The sequence below is a fragment of the Ranitomeya imitator genome, chromosome 7 (assembly GCF_032444005.1).
Source record: "Ranitomeya imitator isolate aRanImi1 chromosome 7, aRanImi1.pri, whole genome shotgun sequence".
Classification (NCBI taxonomy): domain Eukaryota; kingdom Metazoa; phylum Chordata; class Amphibia; order Anura; family Dendrobatidae; genus Ranitomeya; species Ranitomeya imitator.
In genome coordinates this window covers 15874655-15889830 of record NC_091288.1, presented here as the reverse complement: position 1 = coordinate 15889830, position 15176 = coordinate 15874655, and the positions used below count along the sequence as shown (strand labels likewise).

Here is a 15176-nt window from a genome sequence, read left to right as displayed (position 1 = left end):
TAATTCTTACATAATGTGACATTTGCCTTAATAATCATGAATAATAACACAGCCTCTAATCATAAAACTAGGAAATGAAGCCACATAATGTGTGTCCCAAGTACAGGACCTGAGGTGTAAGCTCCTGGCTCCCAGGTCCTCTTAAGTAATGACACATTACTCTGTGCAACTGGGCACTCTTAAAGGGAACCTGTCACCCCCAAAATGGAAGATGAGCCCACCGGCATCAGGGGCTTATCTACAGCATTCTGTAATGCATTCTGTAATGCTGTAGATAAGCCCCCGACGTATCCTGAAAGATGAGAAAAAGAGGTTAGATTATACTCACCCAGGGGCGGTCCCGCCGCGGTCCGCTTCTGGTCCGATTGGTGTCGCGGTCCGGGGCCTCCCACCTTCTTACGATGACATCCTCTTCTTGTTTTCCTGCTCCAGTGCAGGCGTACTTTATCTCCCTGTTGAGGGCAGAGCAAAGTACTGCAGTGCGCAGGTGCTGGGCCTCTCTGACCTTTCCCGGCGCCTGCGCACTGCAGTACTTTGCTCTGCCCTCAACAGGGAGATAATGTACGCCTGCGCCGGAGCCACAGCGTGAAGACCAGAAAGGACGTCATGGAATGAAGATGGGAGGCCCCAAACCGCATTGCGACGCCCATCGGACCGGACTGCAGCGGGACCGCCCCTGGGTGATTATAATCTAACCTCTTTTTCTCATCTTTCAGGTTACATCGAGGGCTTATCTACAGCAGTACAGAATGCATTGCAGAATGCTGTAGATAAGCCCCTGATGCCGGTGGGCTTAGCTCAACTTCGATTTTGGGGGTGGCAGGTTCCCTTTAAAGGGATTGTCCACTACATTAAAACACATTCTAAAAAATTGGCCTCGGCTGAAAGTGGCAACATTAAAAAAAAAAATAGATAAATAACAAGTCAATAATCCCTTTAAGGCTGACCCTAGCTGGAGTGCAGATGGCTTAGTGGGTGAATATAATGACAGCGCTTACAGGGTAGAAAATCTGGGTTCCTGTTCTTCTTCAGGTTGGTGTCATTCTTAGCAGTGGAGCAAGCGTTTGGCTCAGCCTGGTAAGCGCACAGGGCCTGCCACTCCTTGGCCAGACGGTCTCTATTTCTCAGATGATCTTCCATGTATGCCTGAGCAAGCACAAAACGTGAAGTACAGAAGTCACAAAAGATAAGATATGGAGATTTGGAGGAGGTGGTGGGCCCTCCTTACACATTGCACTCACCAGGATCATGTGACCGGTGGAAATGTCCATGTTGGACTGCACGGGTTCCTCACACCAGGATGGAGTACTGCTGTGGGAACTGGGGCTTGGCTGTGGGACATCACTAAATTGGGACGACACGCTGCTGACGCGAGAGTTTTCTGCCGCTGCTCCGGTTGCCTCTGTGCGACTGAAAAGAGATTTTCCAGCCATGTGCTGCCTGCAAAGATCCTGCGGAAAGACATGAAGATGAAAATAATCTCAACCTATGTGACTATATGGAGAGAAAATACTTCATCAGATTGAATAAGAGCTGTGAAACTTCCCAGGTAGTGAGCTCCCCCTTGTCGTGGCTGCATAATCTGTGTGTAGCGAGCTCCCCCTAGTGGTGGCTGTATAATCTGTATGTAGTGAGCTCCCTCTAGTGGTGGCTGTATAAATCTGTATGTAGTGAGCTCCCCCTTGTGGTGGCTGTATAATTTGTATGTAGTGAGCTCCCTCTAGTGGTGACTGTACAATCTGTATGTAGTGAGCTTCCTCTAGTGGTGACTGTACAATCTGTATGTAGTGAGCTTCCCCTAGTGGTGGCTGTATAATCTGTATGTAGTGAGCTCCCTCTAGTGGTGACTGTACAATCTGTATGTAGTGAGATTCCTCTAGTGGTGACTGTACAATCTGTATGTAGTGAGCTCCCCCTAGTGGTGGCTGTATAATCTGTATGTAGTGAGATTCCTCTAGTGGTGACTGTACAATCTGTATGTAGTGAGATTCCTCTAGTGGTGACTGTACAATCTGTATGTAGTGAGCTCCCCCTAGTGGTGGCTGTATAATCTGTATGTAGTGAGCTCCCTCTAGTGGTGACTGTACAATCTGTATGTAGTGAGATTCCTCCAGTGGTGACTGTACAATCTGTATGTAGTGAGCTCCTCCTAGTGGTGGCTGTATAATCTGTATGTAGTGAGCTCCCCCTAGTGGTGGCTGTATAATCTGTATGTAGTGAGCTTCCTCTAGTGGTGACTGTACAATCTGTATGTAGTGAGCTCCCCCTAGTGGTGGCTGTATAATCTGTATGTAGTGAGCTCCCTCTAGTGGTGACTGTACAATCTGTATGTAGTGAGATTCCTCTAGTGGTGACTGTACAATCTGTATGTAGTGAGCTCCTCCTAGTGGTGGCTGTATAATCTATGTAGTGAGCTTCCTCTAGTGGTGACTGTACAATCTGTATGTAGTGAGCTCCCCCTAGTGGTGGCTGTATAATCTGTATGTAGTGAGCTTCCTCTAGTGGTGACTGTACAATCTGTATGTAGTGAGCTCCCCCTAGTGGTGGCTGTATAATCTGTATGTAGTGAGCTCCCTCTAGTGGTGACTGTACAATCTGTATGTAGTGAGATTCCTCTAGTGGTGACTGTACAATCTGTATGTAGTGAGCTCCTCCTAGTGGTGGCTGTATAATCTGTATGTAGTGAGCTTCCTCTAGTGGTGGCTGTATCATCTGTGTGTAGTGAGCTCCCCCTAGTGGTGGCTGTATAATCTGTTTGTAGTGAGCTCCCTCTACTGATGACTGTATAAATCTGTGCGCTGTGAGCTCTCTCTAGTGATGACTGTATAAATCTGTACGCTGTGAGCTCCCTCTAGTGGTGACTGTATAAATCTGTGTGCTGTGAGCTCCCTCTAGTGTTGGCTGTATAAATCTGTATGCTGTGAGCTCTCTCTATTGATAACTGTATAAATATGTGTACTGGAAAACTCTCTATTGATGAGTGGATAAATCTCTACGCTGTGAGCTCCTCCTAGTGGTGACTGGATAAATTTGAATACTGTGAGCTCCCTCTAGTGGTGGTTGTATAAATCTATACGCTGTGAGCTCCCCATAGTGGTGGTTGTATAAATCTATACGCTGTGAGCTCCCTCTAGTGGCAGCTACATGCAGACAGAATAACATTCTTTTGGTCAAAGGCTGTAAAAAAAAAAAAAAAAAACAGGGCATTTGGAAATCCATGAGAAAATAGATTTGACCTCTAGAATTTTTTTTAGACATATTAAGATTAATTACAATTAAATAAACTACCACCACCACTGCTGACAAAATTAAACTAACTATAGGAATCATAAATAATAACACCAGAGACTCCAAGGATATTACGGTAGTTATCAGCCCATAAGTTTCCATTACATTATTAATGGATATGACTGTTTAACCCTTTTCTGCCATTGCATGGAATAGTACGTCCGATGGCAGCACCCCCGCTTTGATGCAGGCTTCAGCGTTGAGCCCGCATCAGAGCCGGAACATGTTAGCTGTTTTGAACAGCTGACATGTGCCCGCAATACATTTCAAAAACCTGACCTGCACATCCAAACACAGACTCAGTGTGAACAGGTGCTGAACCCAGAGTCGCCAACTCGTATATAGTTAAGTAAATAAGGCAGCACACTGCAGCGCTAAAACATGCAAACTTGAAAACACGAAATTTGAACTGCATTACTGCACTAGAAATATGAAAAATGAGAGCGTTTAGCGCATAAAAATGGCCAATTTTATGTGTACCTGGTAGCCTCTTTACGGCATCTCTCTTATACCAGGTCCTACGCTTGGATTTACGTGTTTGGATATGCAGGTCAGGTTTTTGAAATGTATTCTCTAGCCTTCTGATCGTGCACTCCGCCTCCTAGCTTCAGGTGTTTTAATTACAGCAGGTCCGATACCCCTCCACAGAGAGAGAGAATTTTAGTCTAAGAAGAGGTTTCACATGTACCCATTCAGATGGAGACGTTTATTCTCAGCGAGGAAGGCAAGCGTAGGACCTGGTATAAGAGAGATGCCGTGAAGAGGCTACCAGGTACACATAAAATTGGCCATTTTTATGCGCTAAACGCTCTCATTTTTCATATTTCTAGTGCAGTAATGCAGTTCAAATTTCGTGTTTTCAAGTTTGCATGTTTTAGCGCTGCAGTGTGCTGCCCTATTTACTTAACTATGTGCCCGCAATAGGCGGAATTGCGATCCACCCGCCGCTATTAACTAGTTAAATGCCATTGTCAAAATCTGACAGCGGCATTTAACCCCTTTCTGCCAGCTGACAGAATAGTACGTCAGCTGGCAGATCCCCTGCTTTGAGGTGGGCTCCGGCGGTGAGCCCACCTCAAAGCCGCGACATGTCAGCTGTTTTGTACAGCTGACATGTGCGCGCAATGAGCGCGAGCGGAATCGCGATCCGCCCGCGCCCATTAACTAGTTAAATGCCGCTGTCAAACGCTGACAGCAGCATTTAACTAGCGCTCCCGGCCGGAGGTGCTCGCACTGCGGACCCCCGTCAAATGATCGGGGGTCAGCAGTGCATCGCCATAACAACCAGAGGTCTCCTTGAGACCTCTATGGTTGTTGATGGCCGATTTGCTTTGAGCGCCACCCTGTGGTCGGCGTTCAAAGCAACCCTGCATTTCTGCTACATAGAGGTGATCTGTACTTCACTTCTATGTAGCTGAGCCGATCGAGTTATGCATGCTTCTAGCCTCCCACGGAGGCTATTGAAGCATGCCAAAATTTAAAAAAAAGTGATTAAAAATATAAAAAAAATAAAAAATATATAAAAGTTCAAATCACCCCCCTTTCGCCCCAATCAAAATAAAACAATTAAAAAAAATCAAACATACACATATTTGGTATCGCCGCGTTCAGAATCGCCCGATCTATCAATAAAAACAAAGGATTAACCTGACCGCTAAATGACGTAGCGAGAAAAAAAATCAAAACGCCAAAATTACGTTTTTTTGGTCACCGCGACATTGCATTAAAATGCAATAATGGGCGATCAAAAGAACGTATCTACACCAAAATGGTATCATTAAAAATGCCAGCTTGGCACGCAAAAAATAAGCCCTCACCTGACCCCAGATCACGAAAATTGGAGACGCTACGGGTATCGGAAAATCGTGCATTTTTTTTTTTTTTTTAGCAAAATTTGGAATTTTTTTTAACCACTTAGATAAAAAATAACCTAGACATGTTTGGTGTCTATGAACTCGTAATGACCTGGAGAATCATAATGGCAGGTTAGTTTTAGCATTTAGTGGACCTAGCAAAAAAGCCAAACAAAAAACAAGTGTGAGATTGCACTTTTTTTGCAATTTCATCACACTTGGAATTTTTTTCCCGTTTTCTGTTACATGGCATGGTAAAATCAATGGTATCGTTCAAAAGTACATCTCGTCCCGCAAAAAATAAGCCCTCACATGGCCATATTGACGGAAAAACAAAAAAGTTATGGCTCTAGGAAGGAGGGGAGCAAAAAACGAAAATGAAAAAGCTCCGGGGGTGAAGGGGTTAACAAGCACATCCGGCTGGAAATGTGCGCGCTGGTGACCCCCGTCACATGATCGGGGGTCATTGGAGCGTCGGCATGACAACCAGAGGTCTCCTGCAGACCTCTATGGTTGTTGATGCCACGATGTAAATCCATCTGAAGGGGTTAATTTTTTTTACAGGCAGGAGCTCTGCTGTAATGCAGCTGTGCTCGTGCCTGTAAAACCCCAGCGAATGAATGGAAACTAGGTCAATGACCTGTAGTTACCTTCATTTGCGGTGATGCGCCCTCTGCTGGTTGTCCTCATATGACCTCGAGGCTGGGAAAATATTCTGAAATGTTCCCAGGCTCGAGGTCATATGAGGACAACCAGCAGAGGGCGCCTTACCGCGGCTGAAGGGGTTTTACAGGCAGGAGCATAGCTGCATTATAGCAGAGCTCCTGCCTGTAAAATAATTTAACCCCTTCAGATGGATTTACATCGTGGGACGTTACAGATCATCGGAAGGTATGCATATTGTTGTTTTTTTTATTTTTGCTTTGTTACAGAGCGAGGGTCTTCAGGTGGATTGAGAGCAATAAAATATTAAAACAACCTGTGTGTTCATTTCATTAAAATACTTTTTAATATTGTGTGTGTGTTTTTTAACCCTTTCATACAAATGGATTAATAATGGATAGGTGTCAGAATTGACGCCTCTCCATTATTAATCTGGCTTAATGTCACCTTACAAAAGCAAGGTGACATTAACCCTTCATTACCCCATATCCCACCTCTACACGGGAATGGGAAGAGAGTGGGCAAGTGCCAGAATAGGCGCATCTTACAGATGTGCCTCTTCTGGGATGGCTGGGGGCAGATGTTTTTAGCCGGGGGGGGGGGGCAATTGAATTACCGGCTTTAAAGCTATCTAGCGCTGTATTAAATATTTAATATATATACATATATGTGTCTCAATGACATACATATATATATATATATATGACATATATATATATATATATTATAGACAGTATATATGTTTTTATAATTTTTTGAGCACATGGATCCATTGTATGTCCGTATGTCGGTTTTGCAAGCCTGCAAGACAATCTCGCAGTACGGATGCCATACGGATTACATATGGAGGATGCCATGCGCAAAATACGCTGACACACCCTGCCTACGGAGGAGATACGGACCACTATTTTGGGGACTTTTCTGCGTATTACGGCCGTAAATTACGGACCGTATTTTCATACGCTGAGTGTGACGCCGGCCTTAGTGTAATGTGAGAAAACAGGAGAAAGAAAATCACATTTTTGAAAGCTGCTCTCACTACTATCAACGTTCAAAAATATAACTACTATAATACTGCTCCTATATACAAGAATATAACTACTATAATACTGCTCCTATGTACAAGAATATAACTACTATAATACTGCCCCTATGTGTAAGAATATAACTACTATAATACTGCCCCTATGTACAAGAATATAACTACTATAATACTGCTCCTATGTACAAGAATATAACTACTATTATACTGCCCCTATGTACAAGAACATAACTACTATAATACTGCCCCTATGTACAGGAATATAACTACTATAATACTGCTCCTATGTACAAGAATATAACTACTATAATACTGCTCCTATGTACAAGAATATAACTACTAAAATACTGCCCCCTATGTACAAGAATATAACTACTATAATACTGCCTCCTATGTACAAGAATAAAACTACTATAATACTGCCCCCTATGTACAAGAATATAACTAGTATAATACTGCCCCCTATGTACAAGAATATAACTACTATAATACTGCCCCTATGTACAAGAATATAACTACTATAATACTGCCCCCTATATACAAGAATATAACTACTATAATACTGCCCATATGTACAAGAATATAACTACTATAATACTGCCCATATGTACAAGAATATAACTACTATAATACTGCCCCTATGTACAAGAATATAACTACTATAATACTGCCTCCTATGTACAAGAATATAACTACTATAATACTGCTCCTATGTACAAGAATATAACTACTATAATACTGCCCCCTATGTACAAGAATATAACTACTATAATACTGCTCCTATGTACAAGAATATAACTACTATAATACTGCCCATATGTACAAGAATATAAGTGCTATAGTACTGCTCCTATGTTCAAGAATATAACTACTATAATACTGCCCCTATGTACAAGAATATAACTACTATAAGGGTATGTGCACACGTCCGGATTTTTTGCGTTTTTTTTGCGGAATTTCGCTATAAAAACGCTATAAATCCGCATAAAAAATGCTAAAATTATGCATCCTATCATTTAGAATGCATTCCGCATTTTTTGTGCAGATGTATGCGTTTTTTTCCGCAAAAAAAACGCAATCCGCAAAAAGAATGGACATGCTCATTCTTTTTGCGGATTTTTTGCGGATTTCTAAGCCAAAATGACTTTCAGGGGAAAAAAAAAAACCCCAAAAATTCCGCAAAAAATCCACAAAAAATCCGCGCAAAAAACGCGCAAAAAACGCGATAAATCCGCGTGGAAAAAACCGCGATTTTCTGCCAGAATTCTCCGGATTTTGTCAGGAAAAAACCTGACGTGTGCACATACCCTAATACTGCCTCCTATGTACAAGAATATAACTACTATAATACTGCTCCTATGTACAGGAATATAACTACTATAATACTGCCCCTATGTACAAGAATATAACTACTATAATACTGCCCCTATGTACAAGAATATAACTACTATAATACTGCCCCTATGTACAAGAATATAACTACTATAATACTGCCCCCTATGTACAAGAATATAACTACTATAATACTGCTCCTATGTACAAGAATATAACTACTATAATACTGCCCCTATGTACAAGAATATAACTACTATAATACTGCTCCTATGTACAAGAATATAACTACTATAATACTGCTCCTATGTACAAGAATATAACTACTATAATACTGCCCCTATATACAAGAATATAACTACTATAATACTGCTCCTATACACAAGAATATAACTACTATAATACTGCCCCTATGTACAAGAATATAACTACTATAATACTGCTCCTATGTACAAGAATATAACTACTATAATACTGCTCCCATGTACAAGAATATAACTACTATAATACTGCCCATATGTACAAGAATATAAGTGCTATAGTACTGCTCCTATGTACAAGAATATAACTACTATAATACTGCCCCTATGTACAAGAATATAACTACTATAATACTGCCCCCTATGTACAAGAATATAACTACTATAATACTGCTCCTATGTACAAGAATATAACTACTATAATACTGCCCCTATGTACAAGAATATAACTAATATAATACTGCTCCTATGTACAAGAATATAACTACTATAATACTGCCCCTATATACAAGAATATAACTACTATAATACTGCCCCTATGTACAAGAATATAACTACTATAATACTGCTCCTATGTACAAGAATATAACTACTATAATACTGCCCCTATATACAAGAATATAACTACTATAATACTGCCCCTATGTACAGGAATATAACTACTATAATACTGCTCCTATGTACAAGAATATAACTACTATAATACTGCCCCCTATGTACAAGAATATAACTACTATAATACTGCTCCCATGTACAAGAATATAACTACTATAATACTGCTCCTATGTACAAGAATATAACTACTATAATACTGCCCCCTATGTACAAGAATATAACTACTATAATACTGCTCCTATGTACAAGAATATAACTACTATAATACTGCTCCTATGTACAAGAATATAACTACTATAATACTGCCCCCTATGTACAAGAATATAACTACTATAATACTGCTCCCATGTACAAGAATATAACTACTATAATACTGCTCCTATGTACAAGAATATAACTACTATAATACTGCCCCTATGTACAGGAATATAACTACTATAATACTGCCTCCTATGTACAAGAATATAAGTGCTATAATATTTAACTGACAACAATAGATGTCTTTACCTGGTACTCCAAAGTGGAGTCTCCGGCTCCTTCAGGTCCAAGCCCTGCAAGTCTCTCCTTTTCCCGTTGCTTGGCATGTTGTCGTAGACAGAATATAACAGCTGAGGCGATGACGATTCCTGCTATACAGGCCAAGGCGATGAAGATAAGGAGAACAAATCGGAAAGTATCCCCAAAGTGAGAGGCGTGAGGGAAGGTTTTGGAGGTGGCGTTGCTCCTCTGTGATTGAAGAAGAGCAGATATTAATCCAAATAAGTAAAATCATAAAATATATAATCTGTTTCCTGTGGCACGATGTGCAGTAATTATTGATGATCCTCCTGATTTCTTCTGTTCTCTAAGTAATAAGTGACAGACTGGCTCCGACTCTGCTGTCTGACAACTCTCTGACATCTGATGTCCTCTCCCATCCCGGCTGCAGTAGTTGTCAGATTTCTCAGGTTCTTTATTTTGTGTTGAAAGCAAAACTGAGTATTGAAAAGCTGAATATCACCTCATGCATTAATATCATTACATGTTTACTAATTCCGGCTTCTTCCTTTCTATTATCATATTTATGTATGAAAATTAATTTAAGTATCTGAGCCCCGTCTGTCATGGAGGATCATGGGCCGGAGTGTGTTGACCCCAGTCCTTTAGGTTAGAAGAATCTGTAAAGTTGCACCTCCCAGCATTCAGACAGGTGGCAGTAGCGAGGCGGTTTACTCCCCTTTGGGACAGAGTTAATTTGCATGTGTTTTTTTCCCATGGAACTTTGCTAAAGCCTTGTGGTCTCCATAATGAGAGCTGCTACCCCCGTTCACAACCACAGAATGATTAGTAATGCTCAGACCAAAGACTAAATATCCATCAGCTGAATATAAGAGGAGCTGATCCAGAGGAACTTCCCGGGACAAAAATATCCAAAAACTAAAGAAACAGAAAGTTCTTTGGTAAAACACATTTAATCGAAAATAATAATTATATTTAATTGAATCAGATCTGATCTAAATGAAATCGGATGTTAGACAACAATCAAGACCCAATGTGATTGCCTGAAGATACAAAGCTGATATTTGATACATTGTAGAAATTCATCCTGCATGTTACACTATGTATCATAATATTCATATAAGTGCCGCTCTTCAGGTGCATACACATCCCATATCTGACCCTATGAACCTAAATACGTAGTACATCCCATAATTAATCCTATGAACCTGTATGTATAGCACATCCCATATCTGACCCTATAGACCTGTATATATAACACACATCCCATACCTTACCTGACCCTATAGACCTGTATGTATAACACATCCCATATCTTACCCTATAGACCTGTATGTATAACACATCCCATATCTGATTCTATAGACCTGTATGTATAACACATCCCATAGCTGACCCTATAGACCTGTATGTACAACACATCCCATATCTGACCCTATAGACCTGTATGTACAACACATCCCATATCTGACCCTATAGACCTGTATGTACAACACATCCCATATCTGACCCTATAGACCTGTATGTACAACACATCCCATATCTGACCCTATAGAACTGTATGTACAACACATCCCATATCTGACCCTATAGAACTGTATGTACAACACATCCCATATCTGACTCTATAGACCTGTATGTATAACACATCCCATATCTGACCCTATAGACCTGTATGTATAACACATCCCATATCGGACCCTATAGACCTGTATGTATAACACATCCCATATCTGATCCTATAGACCTGTATGTATAACACATCCCATATCTGACCCTATAGACCTGTATGTATAACACATCCCATATCTTACCATATAGACCTGTATGTATAACATATCCCGTATCTGACCCTATAGACCTGTATGTATATCACATCCCATATCTTACCCTATAGACCTGTATGTATAGCACATCCCTTATCGGACCCTATAAACCTGTATGTATAACACATGCCATATCTGACCCTATAGACCTGTATGTATAACACATCCCATACCTGACCCTATAGACCTGTATGTATAACACATCCCATATCTGACCCTATAGACCTGTATGTATAACACATCCCATATCGGACTACAGACCTGTATGTATAACACATCCCATATCGGACCCTATAGACCTGTATGTATAACACATCCCATATCTAACCCTATAGACTTGTATGTATAACACATCCCATATCTAACCCTATAGACCTGTATGTATAACACATCCCATATCTGACCCTATAGACCTGTATGTATAGCACATCCCATATCTGACCCTATAGACCTGTATGTACAACACATCCCATATCTGACCCTATAGACCTGTATGTATAACACATCCCATATCTGATTCTATAGACCTGTATGTATAACACATCCCATAGCTGACCCTATAGACCTGTATGTACAACACATCCCATATCTGACCCTATAGACCTGTATGTACAACACATCCCATATCTGACCCTATAGAACTGTATGTACAACACATCCCATATCTGACCCTATAGAACTGTATGTACAACACATCCCATATCTGACTCTATAGACCTGTATGTATAACACATCCCATATCTGACCCTATAGACCTGTATGTATAACACATCCCATATCGGACCCTATAGACCTGTATGTATAACACATCCCATATCTGATCCTATAGACCTGTATGTATAACACATCCCATATCTGACCCTATAGACTTGTATGTATAACACATCCCATATCTTACCATATAGACCTGTATGTATAACATATCCCGTATCTGACCCTATAGACCTGTATGTATATCACATCCCATATCTTACCCTATAGACCTGTATGTATGGCACATCCCTTATCGGACCCTATAAACCTGTATGTATAACACATGCCATATCTGACCCTATAGACCTGTATGTTTAACACATCCCATATCTGACCCTATAGACCTGTATGTATAACACATCCCATATCTGACCCTATAGACCTGTATGTATAACACATCCCATATCTGATTCTATAGACCTGTATGTATAACACATCCCATATCTGACCCTATAGACCTGTATGTACAACACATCCCATATCTGACCCTATAGACCTGTATGTATAACACATCCCATAGCTGACCCTATAGACCTGTATGTACAACACATCCCATATCTGACCCTATAGACCTGTATGTACAACACATCCCATATCTGACCCTATAGACCTGTATGTACAACACATCCCATATCTGACTCTATAGACCTGTATGTATTACACATCCCATATCTGACCCTATAGACCTGTATGTATAACACATCCCATATCTGATCCTATAGACCTGTATGTATAACACATCCAATATCTGACCCTATAGACCTGTATGTATAACACATCCCATATCTTACTCTATAGACCTGTATGTATAACACATTCCATATCTTACCCTATAGACCTGTATGTATAACACATCCCATATCTTACCCTATAGACCTGTATGTGTAACACATCCTATATCTGACCCTATAGACCTGTATGTATAACACATCCCATATCGGGCCCTATAGACCTGTATGTATAACACGTGCCATATCTGATCCTATAGACTATGCATAACACATCCCATATCGGACCCTATAGACCTCTATGTATAACACATCCCATATTGGACCCTATAGACCTGTATGTATAACACATCCCATATCGGACCCTATAGACCTGTATGTATAACACATCCCATATCTGACCCTATAGACCTGTATGTATAACACATCCCATATCTTACCCTATAAACCTGCATGTATGACACATCCCATATTTGACCCTATAGACCTGTATGTATAACACATCCCATAGCTGACCCTATAGACCTGTATGTATAACACATCCCATATCTTACCCTATGGACCTGAATTTATGGCACATCCCATATCTGACCCTATAGACCTGTATGTATAGCACATCCCATATCGGACCCTATAGACCTGTACGTTTAACACATCCCATATCCGACCCTATAGACCTGTATGTATAACACATCCCATATCTGACCCTATAGACCTGTATGCATAACACATCCCATATCTTACCCTATAGACCTGTATGTATAGCACATCCCAAATCGGACCCTATAGACCTGTATTTATAGCACATCCCATATCTGACCCCATAGACCTGTATGTATAACACATCCCATACCTGACCCTATAGACCTGTCTGTATAACACATCCCATATAGGACCCCATAGACCTGTATGTATAACACATCCCATATCTGACCCTATAGACCTGTATGTATAACACATCCTATATCGGACCCTATAGACCTGTATGTATAGCACATCCCATATCGGACCCTATAGACCTGTATGTATAAGACATCCCATATCTGACCCTATAGACCTGTATGTATAACACATCCCATACCTGACCCTATAGACCTGTATGTATAACACATCCCATATCCGACCCTATAGACCTGTATGTATAACACATCCCATATCTGACCCTATAGACCTGTATGTATTACACATCCTATATCGGACCCTATAGACCTGTATGTATAACACATCCTATATCGGACCCTATAGACCTGTATGTATAACACATTCTATAATCGTCACTCCTCCCTTCCAGCATTTGCATTTCCGATTGCTACTTCTTTGCCACCAGAGCTTGCGATCCAGACCGGAGAATCTCTGGAGGTTGACCCGTGTTTTCAAGGTCAATGTGATCGCGGAGCCTAAGGTGCTTCCTATGTCCTAACCCCATCCCGGGCGAGGAGGCCCCGCGCTCCACTTTTTATTTTGCGTCTTTGTATAAATGTAAATAAAGCCGCCATTAATAAAAAAAACAAGATAAAATGAAGCAAAAAAATGCAAATAAAATATAACAATTCTCTCCATTTAGAGGCAACACCCTCCTGCACAGAGAGAAGCCGAGAACTTACCTAGTGGCAGCTGAGGACAGGTCCACCTGAGCGCCTCCTCACTCAGTCCTCCGAGGGGGTGTGGGCGAGGACAATTCTGGGATCTCGGGGCCCCGCACCGTACTCAGGGCCCCGCACCGTACTCAGGGCCCCGCACCGTACTCAGGGCCCCGCACCGTACTCAGGGCCCCGCACCGTACTCAGGGCCCCGCACCGTACTCAGGGCCCCGCACCGTACTCAGGGCCCCGCACCGTACTCAGGGCCCCGCACCGTACTCAGGGCCCCGCACCGTACTCAGGGCCCCGCACCGTACTCAGGGCCCCGCACCGTACTCAGGGCCCCGCACCGTACTCAGGGCCCGGGGGGAGACACACAGGGAGACAATGAAATGGGACGAATGGAGATGGCATGAGGGGTGGGGGAGTGAGAGGGACAGGGGGTCCTGGAAAAAGTGAGAGAGGGGCGGCTGTGTGTGCGATGAATGAGAAGAAGGGGACGACGAGGGCAGACGGACAATACCGAGAGGGCACAAAAGATGGGCAAGCGAGGCACGGGGAGGGATGGCGAGCAGGGATGGCGGAGAGGATGGGAGCGGCAGGCAGGGTGGGATGGGGACCCTCGTACCCTCCGCAAGCGCCCGACGACATCAGCGGCTCCGTCACAATCACAGCACTTGTCACATCAAATGGGGTTACCATGACAACAGCTCCATGTTACCGAGGAGAGGCGTGATC

The 15176-nt window shown here is 41.9% G+C and overlaps 1 protein-coding gene across 2 annotated transcripts in view; it reads right to left on the bottom strand.

Moving 5' to 3' along the window:
• Positions 1 to 15176, bottom strand: part of PTPRN (protein tyrosine phosphatase receptor type N) — a 79481-nt gene that overhangs the window by 11144 nt on the left and 53161 nt on the right. For both annotated transcript variants that reach the window (XM_069732788.1, XM_069732789.1), the window contains 3 exons: positions 9561 to 9779; positions 1242 to 1451; positions 999 to 1146 (listed from right to left, as the gene is read on the bottom strand). In XM_069732788.1, coding sequence (XP_069588889.1) covers positions 999 to 1146; positions 1242 to 1451; positions 9561 to 9779 — 577 coding nt within the window. The remainder of the gene's footprint in view (positions 1 to 998; positions 1147 to 1241; positions 1452 to 9560; positions 9780 to 15176) is intronic.